This window comes from Manacus candei, unplaced genomic scaffold, assembly GCF_025592945.1.
Source record: "Manacus candei isolate 608988 ecotype Guabito, Panama unplaced genomic scaffold, ASM2559294v1 h1tg000010l, whole genome shotgun sequence".
NCBI classification, from domain to species: domain Eukaryota; kingdom Metazoa; phylum Chordata; class Aves; order Passeriformes; family Pipridae; genus Manacus; species Manacus candei.
In genome coordinates, this window is record NW_026138058.1 from 782,737 (window position 1) to 799,506 (window position 16,770).

The 16,770-nt window shown below is 45.8% G+C and overlaps 1 protein-coding gene across 4 annotated transcripts in view; it reads left to right on the forward strand.

Annotated features, from left to right (window-relative positions):
* Nucleotides 1-448: 448 nt before the first annotated feature.
* Nucleotides 449-16,770, forward strand: part of ZCCHC7 (zinc finger CCHC-type containing 7) — an 87,155-nt gene continuing 70,833 nt past the window's right edge. The window contains exons 1-4 of one of the 4 annotated variants that reach the window (XM_051777603.1): nt 449-521; nt 1,198-1,334; nt 1,868-1,989; nt 3,744-4,447. In XM_051777603.1, the coding sequence (XP_051633563.1) occupies nt 3,745-4,447 (703 nt within the window). In that variant the 5' untranslated portion in view covers nt 449-521; nt 1,198-1,334; nt 1,868-1,989; nt 3,744. Of the gene's footprint in view, nt 602-1,197; nt 1,335-1,867; nt 1,990-3,571; nt 4,448-16,770 lie in introns of those variants that run through there. The other 3 variants (XM_051777602.1, XM_051777601.1, XM_051777604.1) reach the window with 3 other exon arrangements.

Consider the following 16,770-nt stretch of genomic DNA (forward strand, 5'->3'; position numbering starts at 1 on the left):
GGTGTCCCTGCCCACGGCAGGGGAGTGGCACTGGAAGGGTTGTAAGGTCCCTTTCCACGCCGTCTCCTCCCAGATCACGCTGCCTGCGGTGCACGGCACGGCGCGGACTCAGTCCCCGCCGCACATGGAGCCGCGGTCCTGGCACAGGACCTGGGCAGCGGCTGGACTGTGCTGTCGGGCGAGGCGCAGACCAAACCCCGAGGCTTGCACACCCCTGGGAACCCCCGAGGCTTGCACACCCCCGGGAACCGCCGTCCCCGAGCACGCCCTCCTCGGCAAACTGTCCGCAAAGCCCCGCCCCCCAAACCACTCCCCGGGCGGGGCCGGAGCGCGGGGGCGGGGCCGGAGCGCGGGGGCGGGGCCGGAGCGCGGGGGCGGGGCGGGCGGGGGGGTGGAATGCAGGGGCGGGGCCGGAATGCAGGGGCGGGGCCGGACGCACGTGGCCGGGGGCGGGGCCAGTGCGGGGCCACTTCCTGCTCTGCGGGTCCCGGCGCGGTCGGAACCGGGGGAATGCGTCCCGGGTGAGTCCCGGCATCGGCACCGAGCGAGGGAGTCCCGGGACCGGGTGAGTCCCAGTACGGACTATCGGCACTGACACTGAGTGAGTCTCGGCAGTCAGTGAGTCCCGGTACCCGGTAGTGAGCACCGTCACGCTGGCCCCGCCACCGCCCGGCCCCCCGTCCGTCCCGATGGACCCTGCTCCCCGAGGCCCCGGCCCCGGGGCCCTCCACGCCTCAGCGGCCTCGGCTCAGGCCCTTCCCGCCGCTCTGGGCCGGCCAGGCGGCCTCTACCCGGGCATGGTGTCCCTGTATTTCTGGCGGCAGCGTGTCCCGGTGACTCCGGCGTGTCGTGGTCCCTCCGTCAGTCCCGGAAACAAGCCCCGGTTCCGAGCAGCCCCCGAGCTCCGCAGGAGGGGGTCGATACCCGCATGGCACGGCGTGTGCCCGGATCAGCGCCCCGCATCCTCTCTCGGCCGCTCCCGATGCTCGGGAACGCATCCCCTCCCCCCAGAATCTCCATGCCTTTCCCTCGGGATCTCCATTCCTGATTTGTCCCACCCACCAGACCAAATCCAACCTTAGGATCCAAGGACAAGCAAGTCTCTGTTACTCTTAAACACAATTTAGAAAATGGCTGAAGGGAGAAAAATCTTCTTAAGGGATCGAAATAAACTTGGAATGTTTTGTTATTTTCCAGTGTTCGAGTGTGGAAGAGATATTCCTGTGGTCTCTTGAAGGCATAGCTGTCACCTGACCTCTTCTCCAAAGCTTTTCCTCTCTATTTGCACTGCATTTAAAGAAAGTCCAGAACAGTCACGTCTCCTCAAACACGCGGTAAATCGGCACAAGGATGGGGTTTGTTTCTCATGGTTTAGCCAAAAATCACCATTAGATCATGAAGAGTGAGGGCAGGGGCCCCAACCTGTCTCCCAACACTTTTCAATGTTCCACTGTGAGGGCTTTTCTACTCCCCAGAGGCAGACGCAGGTGACTGGTGGCCGCACATCTCACCTGCAGCAGTGGAGGAGGGTTGTGCACAGGAAACGAGGGGTTGGCAGGGAGGGTTGAGATATGTGTACAGGAATGACATGAGAAGGACTGCCCTGGCATCTTACTGCAAAGCCATTCTGCAGGTATAGGACACCTCAGTGTCCAAACCGTCTTTGGGATTTTGACTGAGGGAGTCACTGCCTGCGCGCAGTGACTGTGTTTGTGTCTGCTTTGATGCCAGATCCCTGACACGGCTGTTTCTCACTCCTAAAGAGGTGGCATGTGGCTGCAGCCTGAGTGTGAGGGTGCTGACCAGTGGAACTGAGCTTCTTCATACCGTGTTGCAGTGCTTAAATTGGATGTTTCTTGTTTCCCAGTGGCCTGCTGTACGTGCTGAGCAAGAGGAAGAGCCCTTCATCATCCCAGTCACGTGTGGACCTGAGAGGAGAAGGAGGAGGAGCCATTGTTTGACCGAAGCTTCTGGGGAGGGTAGATCAAAGTGAGTGTAGTGCTTGCTGCCTGTCCATGCTGTTGGCTGTGCTGTGAAGTGTCTGTGAGTCAGCTCCTCAGATGCTTGAGAGCCATCAGTCTTGTCCAGCTGCATACTTTCAGCAATGGTCACTACTTACTTTATCTACTGGGTAATGAGGGAAGGAAGGAGTGCTTGTATTCAGTTGGCTTTTTGAGTATCACTAACAATGATTAATTTCTTATATTACTGAAACTCTCTTTTCTCATGCCCCATAACTACAGGTTAATCTTATGAACGTGCTTGATTAGAGTTTTATTCTCACCCCATGGATGATCTGTTTGAAAAGGTGACCCCATGTGAAGTTGAGAAAAATACTGAAGTTTAGGGGCTTCATTTAGTCTGTCAGATGCTTTTCTGTCTATTTTTTTTCTAACTACAACTGTTCAGGTGACCAGTGTTTAACTTTTTCTTCCTACCTACAGCCTCCAAAGCTAAGTAGTGCTGTAGAGTAGGTTTATTTCATCTATTATCACCTCATTCTTTCATATTTTATTTAGCCTATTCGGTGTTGCATTTACCTAGGAACCTGGGTGAGAAAAGCAGAGCCTTCACAGAAAGAGCCTTTGGGTTCTTTAAATACCGTCATCACACAAATTGCTTCTATACAGAGCTGACAAATCTGAATTTTTGTACATGCTTATGAGTATGTGTATTCAAATATTGCCATGGAACTTTCTTCCACAACCAAAAAACTGAAATCAATCTAACAGTTTTCATGTCTAAAAAAAGCTTGTTGTCTTCCCTGGGAGTAACTGTAACACAGAAATACAGACAGACTTTTCAGAGGAAGCATTTCCTCTGCTTTGTGCATCATGTGGTGATGTACATGAAGTAAGGTATTCTCTGAATGAGGCAGAGTGACTTTAGGATGTCTCTGTATTGCCTGTCTTCCTTGACAGAAAGCAGGTAATGAGCTTTGTACACCCTCGCCCTTGGGCAGGGACCACAGGATAGCTGAGGTAGGAAGGAGCCTCTGGCATTTTCAGCCCTCTCGCTAAAAGCAGGGTGACATGGAACAGTTTTCTCAGGGCCATGTCCTGCTGAAGTCTGAACATTCTTGAGGAGGGAGGCTCTGCAGCTTTTCTGGGCAACATAGTTAGGTTTAAGTGACATTCCCTGTATTTTCTTATTTGTGTCCGTTGCCTCTCATCTTGTTGCTGGATGCTACTTGGGAGAGCCTGGCTCTGTCATGTTTAGTCGCCCCACCCCAGGTATTTATGGACATGGATAGATCCCCCTGAGCCTCCTCTTCCTGAGGAGGAGCAGTCCCAAGTCTTTCAGCCTCGCCTCCCATGACAGATGCTCCAATCCCTTAATTATTTTAGTGGCCCTCTGTCACACTTGCTCCAGTACATCTGTCTGTAACGGAGAGCCCAAGCTGTACATAGCACTGCAGGTGTGGCCCTGTGAGCGGAGGGATGACCTCCCGCACATGGGAGCACAGAGCACATTAAATGCCACATGCATTAAGCCAGAGTAGTTGAGCTGAAGTAGTAGTTACAGTTAAGCAAATACACCCTTAAGTAGCTTTCTGCTGTTATGGATTTGAGCACAGATTGCTGTTAAATCTTCTCTGTGTGATGTTCTGTCTACAGAGCTCTATGACTCACCTGAGCAATTCCAAGTAGACTAGAGGTATCATTTGAAGGACTGTTCTGGTCATATGACCATTCTGATAGAACCTTTTGGCTTTTTGTAGACACAGACTCTTTACTTTCCAGAATGTTCACTGGGTATGACGACGCTGAGGATTCCGAAGCGTACGAAGATGAACTTTATCACGAGGAGTCATCCAGTGAGCAGAGTGTTGATAGTGAGGTGGAGTTCCATCTCTATAGCCAGATCCACTATTCCCAGAATCTTGGAGAAATCAGCATGCTGGGAATTGACAAAGAAACTGGTGTTGCAGAAGTTATGGGTCATAGTTCAGCTCTAACTGAGAAACAGGATGAAGACAAGAAACATGTTTCTTGTCAGGATGAAGAATTCACTGATGGTGGTGCTCAGCTTTCAGATGACGCTGACATAATTGTCCTATCTGATACACCAGATGAAGTCAGCATCTACAAAAGCAAAGCAAAGAGGTTAAGAAGCTTTTCAGCTCAAGATAAAACACACATCCACCCTGTATCTTCCACACCAAGTCATGCCAGAGCTGCTGGATATAATGCCCTGTGTCCCCCTGGATCAGGTGTGGGCATGCCAAGGCAGAGGAAAAACGCTGTTGGGAGGCCTGGCCCAATCCATTCTGCTGGAGCTGCGTCCACCCACGACGTGTTGGTAATAGATGACAGCTCAGAGGAGGCGAGCTTGATCTCTGACAGTGATAATGTCGAGAGCTGGATGCTTTTGGGAGCTGGTGCAGATGACAGGGATGGAGACATCATTTTGAACCTTGAGGGCTGCGCCACTCCTGCCAGCGAAGGTTAGTGATTTTTTTTGGCTTGTTTGTTCTTCTGTGTGAGGGACAATTTCTCTGCGACGATGCTGATGTCAGTGTTTGAAAAGAAAGATAAACAGAAAGCAAACTGGAGTGTGTGATGATGGATGCAATGCTGTGGTGAATGAAATGGCCATTATTTGTACCATTTCAATACCTTTATTTCAGCAGCATGACATATGAAAGGAAAGACAGCATTTTTGCTGGTAGAAATTTAGAAGTAATAGCAGAGTGGCTTGTATTGTGAACTTTCCAACCTTCCTGTGTATTTTGTATTCTTAAGAGCGTATAAAAAGTTCATATGTGCTAGACCAGAGACCTTGCAACTTGGGACAGGGATGAGTGGTAACAGGAGGGGGCAAGGGGCAGAGGGAGACCTGAGTGTTTCCCCTGCCTGAATTCAGCAGGTAACTGTCCCCTCAGGAGTCTGGTAGTTTGGGCTGTTGATCTGAAATTGAGTGTAATTTCTTATGTGGACTGTAAGCTAAATAATTCAGAGAGATCCCTCCCCAGCCACTGAGGCTAACCTCTAACATTTTGGTGTTTTACAAAATACTCTTCCACATTACAGGGAAGAAAGTCAGTAAACGTGTCAATGCGACAGAGTGTAGGTATTGTATTTGTAATAACCATGCAGTGTGATACACACCATGTCACTAGCAACTGAAGACTCTGTTAGATGATCAACCAGCATCTTTTCTTGCCTACCGGTTTCCTGGAGCACAAAGATCATTCCCAGGAACAGCGTCCCCTGCCAGGCTGAGGGAAACCACGACCCGATCAGGGGATGGAGAAAGAAATGAAAGTTTATTCATAAAGTAAAGTAGACCATACTTTAAAAGAAGTTAAAAAAAAAAAGTATGCCATAATTTTACTTAGTGCACATGTAAATGAGGCAGTTTGGAGTGAAATGGAATGTTCAGCGATGCTGACACCAGTGGAGTTTTTTGTTGGGGTGTCTGTAAATAGTCCTGCTGTTCATGTACTGCTGCTGAGCTGTTTGAGAGGAAAGAGCTGAGTAATGGTCTTTGCCTTCTTTTCAGGTGAAACACATGTTTCAGGCCCGTAAATGTTTGATAACCTTCTGCTAGAGCTGTGTATGTTATTCCATAGCTAAGCACACTGTTGTGTGTTCGGTCACCATGCCAGGACCCCTGGCAACCACACTGTGCTTGAAATTTATGTAGTTTTTCCTCTCTGTAAATCTTTAAAATGCAGTTTCTAAGAATTTCCTTGTGGGTGTGCCAGTGCTCACTGAAGGGAGGCTGTTAAAAACAGCACAGGAGGTTGGTACCAAGGGACAGTTTTGCTAACTTACAGCATGTTTTTGTGACAAACCTCGTATTGTTTCTGATTTGTAGATCTATTCATGGATGTTGGCGGTAAGCAAGCCACATCCAGAGCAGTCAACAAGAGCAGGATTTCCCCATGCTGTATGAACGGGTCACGCTATCCAGAACCAAAATTGTTTCATTGAGGGTCGGCAATGTGAACAGTTTTTGAGATGTTTGAGTGGGAAGTCAAAGACAGCCACACGAGGCTCATAAATAGCACCCGCTCTTTTCCTATTCTGGTTTTTATTTTCAACCCTAGGCCAGAAACCTTTCCAAACCCCTCCAGATTCTGGTGGATGGGATCCATGTAGCTCCAGTGCGTGGAAGTTTGGTTCAACTGCTCCTTTTCTAATACATACAGTGATGGGGATGCAAAGACATAGGCTTAGAATAAATTGTGTTGTAGATATGTGTGTGTAATGAAAAGCCAAAAGAGCATCAAAATAGCTGTTAGGGAAGAAAAGCCATAAATCTTCCTAATGTACAGTAACCCTAATTTGTTTATTGAGCTTGTGCAGCACTGTATCTCCCATCGTATAGACTACAATAAATAATATAGGCTATATTATATAACTGGTCTTGTGGAAGATGCCCCTGCCAATGGCAGAGGCTTGGAACAAGATGATCTTTAAGGTCCCTTCCCATTCAGGGATTGTGTGATTCTATAAATGACTTCTTTGCTGAAACATGAACATAAAAATTTAGTGTTCAAAGGAATGCATTTTAAAAATATGTGTGTTGGCAAACTATCCTCTCAAAGATAATCTCTGCTAATTCATTTAAATTGTTTTGAGACATGCACAGTTCTGTTTTCAGGGTTTCTAAAGAATGAGATCAGGTGTTTTGGTGATGACATAGTATGTTAATTACAATTTTAGGGCCTGTGGTGTCAGTAGGGGTGGTTGTAATGTATAGGGACTGGTGAGGCCTTGCCTTTCCCTTCTCCCCGAGAACTACCTGTGACTGTACATTGGACAGACCTCCCATAACAGTGTCATGGTGTGTCCAGTGTCCAGTTTGCTTCCTGTGAAAAAAGGAACTGAAACGTGGACAGTCCTCTGACTGTGAAAGCAGCTGGTTGTATCGGTTATTTGATGAGTCTGTTTTCATGTCTGAGTTCCTGAACAGAGATGCTGAGCTTCCACTGGAGTCCAAAACAACTCTTCAAGGAAAGGAATTCAGTATACCTCCTAATTCTGTTCACTCCTCTACTCCTTGTTTGCCTGACCTGCTCTTGTTTAACAGCCTTATTATTTTTAATATTCACTGTAAACAGATAATGCTGTCTTGATGCATCCAGTACACAGAGAGTCTTTTCCTCATGCAACCTTCCAGATCCAGTCACCAGCGTCTGCTGTGATGGAAGGAGATGTCCCTTTGCCATGGGACATGAGCTCTGGGCCTTTCTGGCAGATCAGGGTTCACTCTTTGTTCCTCAGCTGCCATCCTGCGGATTACGGCCAGTCCATGAGCACCAGTGTTCTGTGCAGAGATGTGAGCCTTCCTTCACCTCTCTGACCTGCTTCCCTGTGGCTCTAGGTGCCTTCCACATTTTATTTTTGTTTGTCTAATACCACACTAAGCCACAGACAATTTGTGCCTGTATTTCTGTGAAATGCATGGTTTCTCTGCCAAAAGGCAGGTACCAGTTTGTTTCCACCTGGCTGCCAGTGGGCTTCTGTCATGGTTTGAGATAGTCCCCAAAATCCAATTCCCTAGCTCCATCCCCCCTCCTACATCTCAACCTAATGTGAGATGGGTTTTTCCAGACAAAACACACCAGACTCAAAGTGGGGAAAGGGAATATATTACAATGACTGTACAAATAAATACCATATCACATTATACACACGATCACAACTATCTCTACCATGACATATGTATTTACAGTGGACCAGATCTCTTCTCCCCTCCAAATAAAAGTCCAGGAGGGAAAGAAGGACAGATCCCTTCCAGTCCTTAAGCAGCAGCATCTTCTGAGGCAGCAGTCTGTCTGTCTTCTCCACATGCAGCAGCTGATAGCTGGCTTTCTGCCAGCATCCACGAGGGAGGTATTCAAGCCTCTCTTGGCCCCATCGCCTCCAACCGAGGGGTCTTCCGTGGGCTTCGTAACCCCAGACAAGGTCGTATCACCACGTCATATCACGAAGACACAGGGGGGTCTTCGTGACGGTCTGGTATCTCCAGGAGACTCAGCTCCTTGCAGAGCCTCTGTGCCCTGCTCTCAGGCTGCCACCGTGGCAGCAGTGCAAGGGGGGGGGGGAGCCAAGGTCAACTCCCCCCGCATTCCATCTGGCTATCCCGGTCCGTCTTTTGAGCTTCTTAGCTCCTCTCTCTCTCCGGTGCTGCATGTCTAAAACTCTTCTCCTTAATAGGAGTCCATCTCCCTCTTTTCTCAGAGGGATCTCAAAGGAGTTTTGGGGGCTGGTACAGTCTTACCCCCAGAACTCTCTCTCTCAGGCTGCTGGCTCTCTTTTTCCCGGCTCTCCTTCCAGGAGTCCTTTCTCTGGTGCTGCATGTTGCTTCTGCTGCTCCTCCAGTTCAGGTTCTTATCTCTGGCTCTCTGCCACCGTTTCTCTGGTCAGTGCCGGCTGCTGCTCTGTGCCCATGGAGAAAACATCTCCTGGCATAACTACAGGCACCTAGCCCAGCTTTATGCTGTTCCAGGTCCCCGCCGCCCCCCAACCAGGGGCTGGGAGGCCCCAGAGGGCCCGAGGGGCTCAGAGCCCCTTCCTCGTGGCTCACAACATGGCCACCTCTCCTGCAACAACCAAAACTACAAGTCATCTCTTCCGGTGAGCTTGTGATATATTTACATTTTTGCAGGAGCGCCCATTGGACAGAACTCCAAAACTTCCACGGGTTTCCACCCCTTGGGGTCTACCACTTTTCTTAGCCTCTGGGGGAAAACAAAGATCCAAACCACTACAGCTTCCTAGCGTGGCTTTCAGAAAAGTGTGGGACAATGCTGCTGGTTGCTCTGCTTAAAGGGTCCTATCAGCTTCACGTGGTGTTTCAAAAATGGGTAATCCAGCAAATCTAGATCTTTGGTATTATTTACCCCTCTTTTTTTTTTAAGTTTAAGTCCAGAAGAAAGTGTGCAAAGACAATCATGACAAACTGTGCTGTGCACTAAATGTAGATAATTAATTTTCAGTGTCAGAGAGTTTCCAGGTCTTTGGAGGAGAGCTCTTCCCCCCACCCCTGCCTTCCGCTTTGCAGTAAGAGTTTATAAGATAAGAACGTTAATCTCCTGTAGTTGGAAGTCTTTCATCCATTTCTTCATTAAAACCTTCCTTTTAACATATTTCTTCCCCCACAAATATCTTCAATCCTAATCTCAACTTCTTTTTTTTTTTTTTTTTTTTTGGAAAGACAATTTTCAGAGCTGCAGCATTGATGTCCAGCCACTAAGGGGTACAAAAACCAATTTATCCTCTCCCTGTTTTATCCTTTGCCCACTTGGCCCCTTCCTCAGGGACCAGGGGTGAGTGTGATCCAATTCTGGGCTTGGCAGGTTTGTGGTGTGTGGCTGTTTTTAAATCCAAAGTACACCTGCAAAACAAGAAAGAGAACAAAGAAGTGCGTTTGAACATTTAGTGAATAAAACCGTGAAAACATACCTAAAATGAAAAAAAAATTAACTGGAATCCATTTTGTTTCTGCCTCTTCCCTAAAAAATCATGTAGGAAGGAGTTCTCTGTTCAACAGCAGTAACCACAGCTTCTGGAATCAGAATGGAAATAGCAGTCTCTGACAAATTTGGCTTGTTTTTTTTATTTCTGTCAAAAAGAAAGTGCCCTTTGTGAACTATCAGTGTTTTAAATGGCTTCTTAATTTTATCTTAACACTGCAGAAACCATTAAAAAATCTGACCATATCTGTATTTCTTTTCTCTCTGTGCTGTTATTCAAAGTGTATTTTTAAACAGTGAAAAGATGTAAGCTTATTTCTAAAATGACAACTAAGTACAGGGAATTGTGCCTTTCTTCTTTAACTTTCCCTCGACAGCTGGTTTTGAATGGTGACCTTTGCGCAATACAGTGTATTGTATGTTTTTGTTCTGCAGTCTTGTGATTTGTAGTAACAACTTACTTTTTCCCTCAAAAATGTCTACAAGAAATTTTTCACAGGCCACAAAAGAGCTCTGTAAAGAGCCACACTTCCCTCTGGTTGTTGGATGCCCAAGTTGTGGAATTGGTGGATTCAGTCTCAGCCAAAGTTACTTTCAGAAGTAAAAAGATTTCTTTGTGACAATCAGTTAAACAATCAAAAGATCTTTGTTACTAATACCTAATGGTGTTTGCTGCATTTCTTAAAAGCAGCAGGACTTTCTGGTGTGGTCTGTGTGCCAGTTTCAGTGTCAACAAAGCTCCAAAAGGAGGGGTTATGCCCCAGCAGCTTTGTGGTGTCTTAGCTGGCTGTCACAGGCCACTGCTCCAGAGGCCACTCACAGTGGCCATGGCCATGTCCCCATTCAAGGAGTGGCCTCAGGCCCGTGTGACACTGCCTGGAGCAGGGCACCTTCTCATGGGGGGCCCAACGTGGGCACCAGGCAGCCCCAGGAGCCAGCTGATGGAAAAGCACACAGGAAGGATGTCTTAGTGTGAAATCAGTGGTTTTTCTGGAAGCAGCCTGCGCTGCAACCTGTGTTCACATGGGCTGGTCAGCCATGCATGTGGAAGGGCCATCCATTGCCTCAGTGAGACTGGGGACAGAAGGGCTTCCAGAGGAGGGTGGGAGCTGATGGTCCTTGGTGTGCTGCCCAGGCTGTGCCCGTCCCACACTGGCACAGATCTCCTCTCTCATCTCCCCTCCTCAGCACAGCCCTTGGGGCTGGGGCTTGATCCCTGTCAGGGGGATAGATGGACAGACAGATGGATAGAGTGGTGCCAGGTCACACTGCTGCATGTGAAAGCAGAGTCCAATTTTTGTATGTGTATGAGCTGCTGAACCCCTTTATGGGTTTGTGTCCCCCAGAACTGCACCCTGCTGAGCACTGTGATTTGGGGGTTTTCCTATGATTTGGTGAGTTTTCTTCTCGCTCGCCTTTGCTGGAACCCTACCGTCATGGAAATGTGGTAGGAGTGGTTTGTGCATGAGTTCCTGCAGCAGAACACCCCCTGGAGCAGGAATCAGCAGTGGGAATCCACCTACCCCTTGGAAGATACAGCACATGCATATGGATATTTTGATTAAAGAAAAAATCTTAATCTTCTTCACCATGTAGTGTGGATACACTGAAATCTCTTGATTATTTAAGAAAAAAATTAATAAATCTAATAAAGTTCCTTTGCAAATCTGAAGAGGTTGAGGCTGAGCACACCTGCAACCTGAGCAGCCCCTTGTATCCGTCACTATTGTGGACCTGGGCTCTCATTTAAATTCCCCCTGGCTTAGGATTGCTGACTAGGTTTTCCACAAGAGTGCCCAGGCTTATGTGGTCATACATTCTGTGTGACTTTTTCACTTTTTTCTCTCTTTTTTTTTCCTGTTCAGTTGATTGTTAAAAGGGGATTTTTCCCTCCCCCCAGTCCTGTTATCAGTTTGATCTTTCTTCCTTGTCCCTGTTCCCCGGGGTTTCTTACAGATAGTTACAAACTCTCATACTGCAATTAATTTTTGGAACACTAATGGAAAACTGATTTAATCCTTCCTAAGCAAAAGTTCAAGGTGTTTAGGCAATTTAAAAATGCAGTAGAGAGTATACTGGAGACAAAGGTCTTGGGGGTTTCAAAGGGGAAAAGGTAAGTCTGAGGTGAGCTTCTAGGTGTAGTTGTGTACTGAGGGGGACAGAAACCTGACCCTGTGGCACGACCACAGTGACACTGATCATGTGGTAGGGGTGTGTGGTCACTCACATTAAATCTGGAGGAGGTGCAGAAGTAGCTCCTCAGGCTGCTGCAGTGCCTGTGCAGGTACACAAACCTCCATGACACAGGCTGGCAAGCCCTGGGGTGATGGCAGTGGTGGTCTTTATACTCTGTTAATGTATATAATTGGTATTTCTAGTATCTGTAACTGTTGAGTGCTATGTGCCTTCCATGACTGTATCTCACGCGGAATGACCTTCCTCCAGTGGCTTTTTCCATGGGAGAATTATGATTGCAGGGAAGAGGCTGGAGTGTATAGGTGCACATCCCATGTGTGGGCGCACACCCCTGCTCTTTTGCTGAGGGTCTCCAGTTCACCAGAGTGTTTCCCTCCAGCATGGAAGTTTTTCTAGCTGTGGAATTTAGCTTTAAGCCATTTCTTTTTATGTGGAAATTTTTAGCAGTGGGAAGATTTCCTACCTGCCAGGCTCAGCCTCTGCTAGATCTCCATGGTGGTGTTTGACTGTTTTTCTACTAAAGCTTTTGCTTTAGTTTCTGATTAGTTTCTGATTTCACACTTGGTGTGACAGTCCCAGCTATATAGAATATGTCTTTTGAGGCAATGACATTGTTAGCAGTGAGGAAAGAAGAAAATAAAAACTCTCCCCATTCCTGGATGTTTTGTGGTGGATGTGTGATGTGTGCTTTACCTTAGCAAGACTAACATGTCCCCCACATGCTGCTGAGAACCATGTGCAAAGCTGCCAAGGTGTGTTCTGTCACTGATTTGGTGTGTTCTATCACCAGTTTGGTGCGAGTTCTGTCCATCCTTTGCTGCCTTTGCACAGCTTCAGGTGTTACGCGTTGTGGTTGTTTTTCCTTTGTTTGCCCACTTTTGAAGCACGGGTGAGGGGAATGTGCTCAGAGAGCCTGAAGGGGCCCATCGGAGACAGCAGATTCCAGTGACAATCACAAAGGAGCTCTTTGCTCAAAGTGGTCAGATTTCTCTGTGCTTTGCTGTCTTGCACCGTGCCGCGTGGGCAGTTGTGTTGTGATTCTTTCCTCCGAGGCCTGAGGCACCAGGAGCAGCAGGGCATCCTCAAGACAAATCTTTCTCCATCAACTGATTTAAAACCTCAACAGCTAGGCAGTGAGGGGGGGAGGATGGCGGGGGGGGAAGCTGCCAGATGCTCTTTTCGGCCTCTTTTTAAACTCTCTGTGCATGGTGAAACAGCAGAGCTTGCTGTGCCCTGCTGGCGCGGGGGCGGTGAGCGCGGGGTGTGTTACAGCCCGGTGCTGACGGTCCCTCCCTGTCGTGACCCTGCCCGAAGGTAAGACACCGACCCTGGAACCGTGTCTTGTGCTTTTAAAACTTTTTCTGCGGAACTCGGAGGATTCTCCCTCCCCCTCGGAGCCGGGGATGCTCCGGCTGCCGCTTCGAGACGTGGGGGCTCGCTCCTCGTGAGCGCGTACTGCAACATGCATACGCACACGTGTGAGGACAGGCACACGTGTGCTTGTATGTGTGTTTGTAGGTGTGTATGTGTAGGTTTGGCATTTCCACCTGCGTTGTGTTCCCGTGGTATCCCGCGGGATAAGACCTATCTTGCCAAAGAAAACTAAAGTGGAAAAAGTTGCCAACTTTGATCACGGATTTCTCTGATGTCCCAAAACACCCTTGAGAGAGGCAACAGTGTTCCCAGCTCTGCGTTCTGTGCCAGAGGCTTCAGCCAATGGCAGCCTGGCACAAAACTGTCCCTCAGACTGGCTACCCAGGACACAGGCAAAGTTGGCATAATTTCTGTGTACTTTAGATGCTTTTACAACTAAAGCTGAGTGGGCATGTACTGGGGGGATTTCCTCATCGGAATTTTAATTATTATAACTTTGTTTTGGTGTAAAAAGAGCAGACAAGAGGATTCCTCTAAGAAATACATGTCAGCAGTTGGAGCCAAGAGGCAATTCCGTTGACCTTGGTGGTGTGTGTGTGTGTGTGTTGCTCATGCTGTGCATCCGTGGTGTGTGTGTGTGACTTGGATTTTCAGATAGAAAACCCAAGTTTTTAAAACACACCCTTCTGTCAAAAACAAAGCCCTTAAAAGCCAAGGTTCGAGCACTCACTTGTGATTTTTGTGGTGGCTTTTTTTTTTTCATTTTGAGCAGCAACTCTGTCCAGGTGGAACCACAGCATTTTTCTTGTCATTTCCCTAAAAATGGAGTGATTTAGTGGTGGCTGAAGGTCATGGTCTGTTGTGTTTCGCTGTGGTTTCTCTTACAGGACGTGGTGAGGGGGTCCCAAAGGCTGCTGCCTCCAAGGGCCAGGGGCTGTCGGTCCCTGTTGTAGTGTGTGGAGGCAGCAGGGACCCTGCGGCCACTGCTTTGGGTCAGAAGGGACCTTAAAAACCATCCAGTTCCACCTTCCTGCCATGGGCAGTGACACCTTCCACTACACAGGGGTTGGTCAGTTATATGTATAAGTTAATCTTTTGTAGGGCCAACCATAAGTTTCTAGTGAAGAAAAATACTTATTCTGCAAAACAACTGAAAAAATATTCTGGAAAATACAAATTACATGTTCATGATGTGTCAGTGACATGATTTTATGTTTTTAAACACAAATGACAGGTTTACAATGTTTAGTGACGTAATTTTTTTTTCTTTTTTTGCTGTGCTCACATGCAATATCTGAATGACAAAAGCTGAAAAACACTTTTCCTTTTATGGAAATGCATATTTGAAAATAATTTTCCAGTACAGTCAAATAATTAGAAGGAGCACATGGAGTTTAAATTTGAAAGCTTAACTAGTCCTGAGTGGCTTTGTGAAACACAAAATCTGCAGGACTTTGAAGGAGCAAGCAGGCTCTTTAGGAACTGAATTCTTCAGAAAAGAAAATTTTTGTGGTCCTAATTTATTTTAGTGTTGTAGGAAAAGCTGAAAATTAGGGATTACTTCATTGAAACTTTATTTCTTTTTAGTTTGGCAAATACTTGATCTGATTTTCATCAGTAAGACTGAAACTGTTTCTCAGTCCATGTTCTTATGTTGCCATTCCAGTTTGTGTCTTACAGAGAGGACTCATGCTCAAAATCAGACATAAGTGGAAAATTTGCCCCAAATTCCTTAGCAGTGCTTCAGAAAATGTACAGGTGCAAGAACAGTCCATTCAGGTGTCACTCCCCTTTCATGTAGTTTCTCTGAGAACATAAGCATGCAAAGGGAGCATTTGGGCAGGTGGGATGTGCAGGTGGGGTTTAATATGTTTTATTTTTGAAGGTTATGCTTACCATCCACAAAGAAAACATGGAAACTACTGTTAAATATCAACTCATCCAAGGACAAAGAGAAGCATAAAAAATGCACTTCCAGCCCGAATGGGTAATTTAGACAGTCAGCAAGTTCTTTTCAGTTTGCTTTCTAAAATTTAGCTTTGTTATTTTAATTTCAGCATTTATTAATCAAACATGCCACACAAGACACAGTTCTGTACTGAACTAGTGAAAAATCAGAATCTGTTCAAACAGTTCTCATCGAGGAAAAGAAAAAGCAAAAATAAAGAAAATCAAAATGACATCAAGGAATCAGTTATCAGACTGTCTTCAACCGACCCTACACTTAAAATTCCAAGTTTTAGTTATTGACTGACATCAACTGTTAATAGTTAACACATAGTTAATAGAACAATTTCTTTAATATTTACACAAATCGTAGTATAAACATAGATCTTCAAAATAAGCTTTCATTGTCTCTTTCCAGAAACAATTATGTTACCTGTGTGCCTTTCAACTCTGCACACATAAATTTTATATAACAAAACTGATCCCTGTATGTTTGTTTGCAGCAAAATCCTTAGTCTTATACATATATAGTATTTCTAATTGCACAAATGTTACATGTTTAAAGTAACATTTGTTATTTCTTCTTTGATTTCACTCTGCCTCTCCTTTTTTTTTTCTGAGAGATTCTGTAAAATATATGATGATTATTTTAAAAACTGTAAATAAGTTGAAAGGAAACAAAAAAATCCTGGTTTGACTACAATTTGTAAAAAGGACAGTAATGACGACTTCTGCCTTTAACAGAAAGCTCCCACTGTACTTCTGTTTGTTTGGGGGTTTTTTGGTAACAAGTAATAATGAGTAATTCACATAGATTTTGACACAAACTGAAGCTGAGAAAATACTGATATCTCATATATCAGTTCTATATTGGAGAAGTTAAACTTTTCTGTCTTTTTAGTACAGTCACAAGATATGCCTTAGGGAATATGTTTTATTGTTAAAGTGTGGTCTCAGCATAACTGCTCTCTTCATTTTGATACTGCTGTGCTTCATCCTTGGACTTGAAGATGAATCATCAATCCAGAGGAAGGAAAGAGTAATAAAAGCTGTTGTTGGGCTCTGTATGGTCAGCCTTGTTACCCCATACCAGTACGTACTTTTGATTCTGAAGGAGGGAAAATGTTGCTGCAGTTTCTCTCGTGTGCTCTTTTTTGCTCTAACTTTTCTGGTTGAAAATTTATTCACCTCTTCCAAGTTCTACCAGTGAGTTACAATATCATCCAAAGTGCAGTAAATGTCCTCTCCCCACCTTGCCAAAAGCTCTACAATTCCACCTTTGAGAGTTAAAATTATTCCCCTTGGCCTTTCTGCCCTGTCCCCAGAGTAATATCCCCTGACATAATTTTAAATAATGGGAAATGTCTATTTTTGGAAATAGACAGGTAATGCTTTTGGTGGCACATGTAATAATTTGAACTATATGGTGAGGTTATTAAATTGGAATGCTGTCAATACCGTGAATATTGTATTTTTTTATTTATTCATACTTTTTGAAAACTGTGGTGAGGGATAAAAAGCAACCAACTGTGTGACCTTAAAATTTATGTTAGTTATCACACTTAAAAAAAAAAAAAAAAAAAAAAAAAAAGAAGAAGAAAGAAAAGCAGCTGTTAAATACCGTTTTGGAGGCATTGTTTGTTTCCCATGGCTGAGGAAATCTCCTGTATTTTGCTGCTTGAGGATCTTCACTGTCAGCAAATTTGGGGTTTTGTGGTGTTTAGGGCATGTTGCATGTGTGGGTTGCTAATGTGTCATGCTTAAGGACAAGAGTGTGGTAAATAAGAAGAGGTCTAATTTTCACATCTTTGTAAAACTAAACT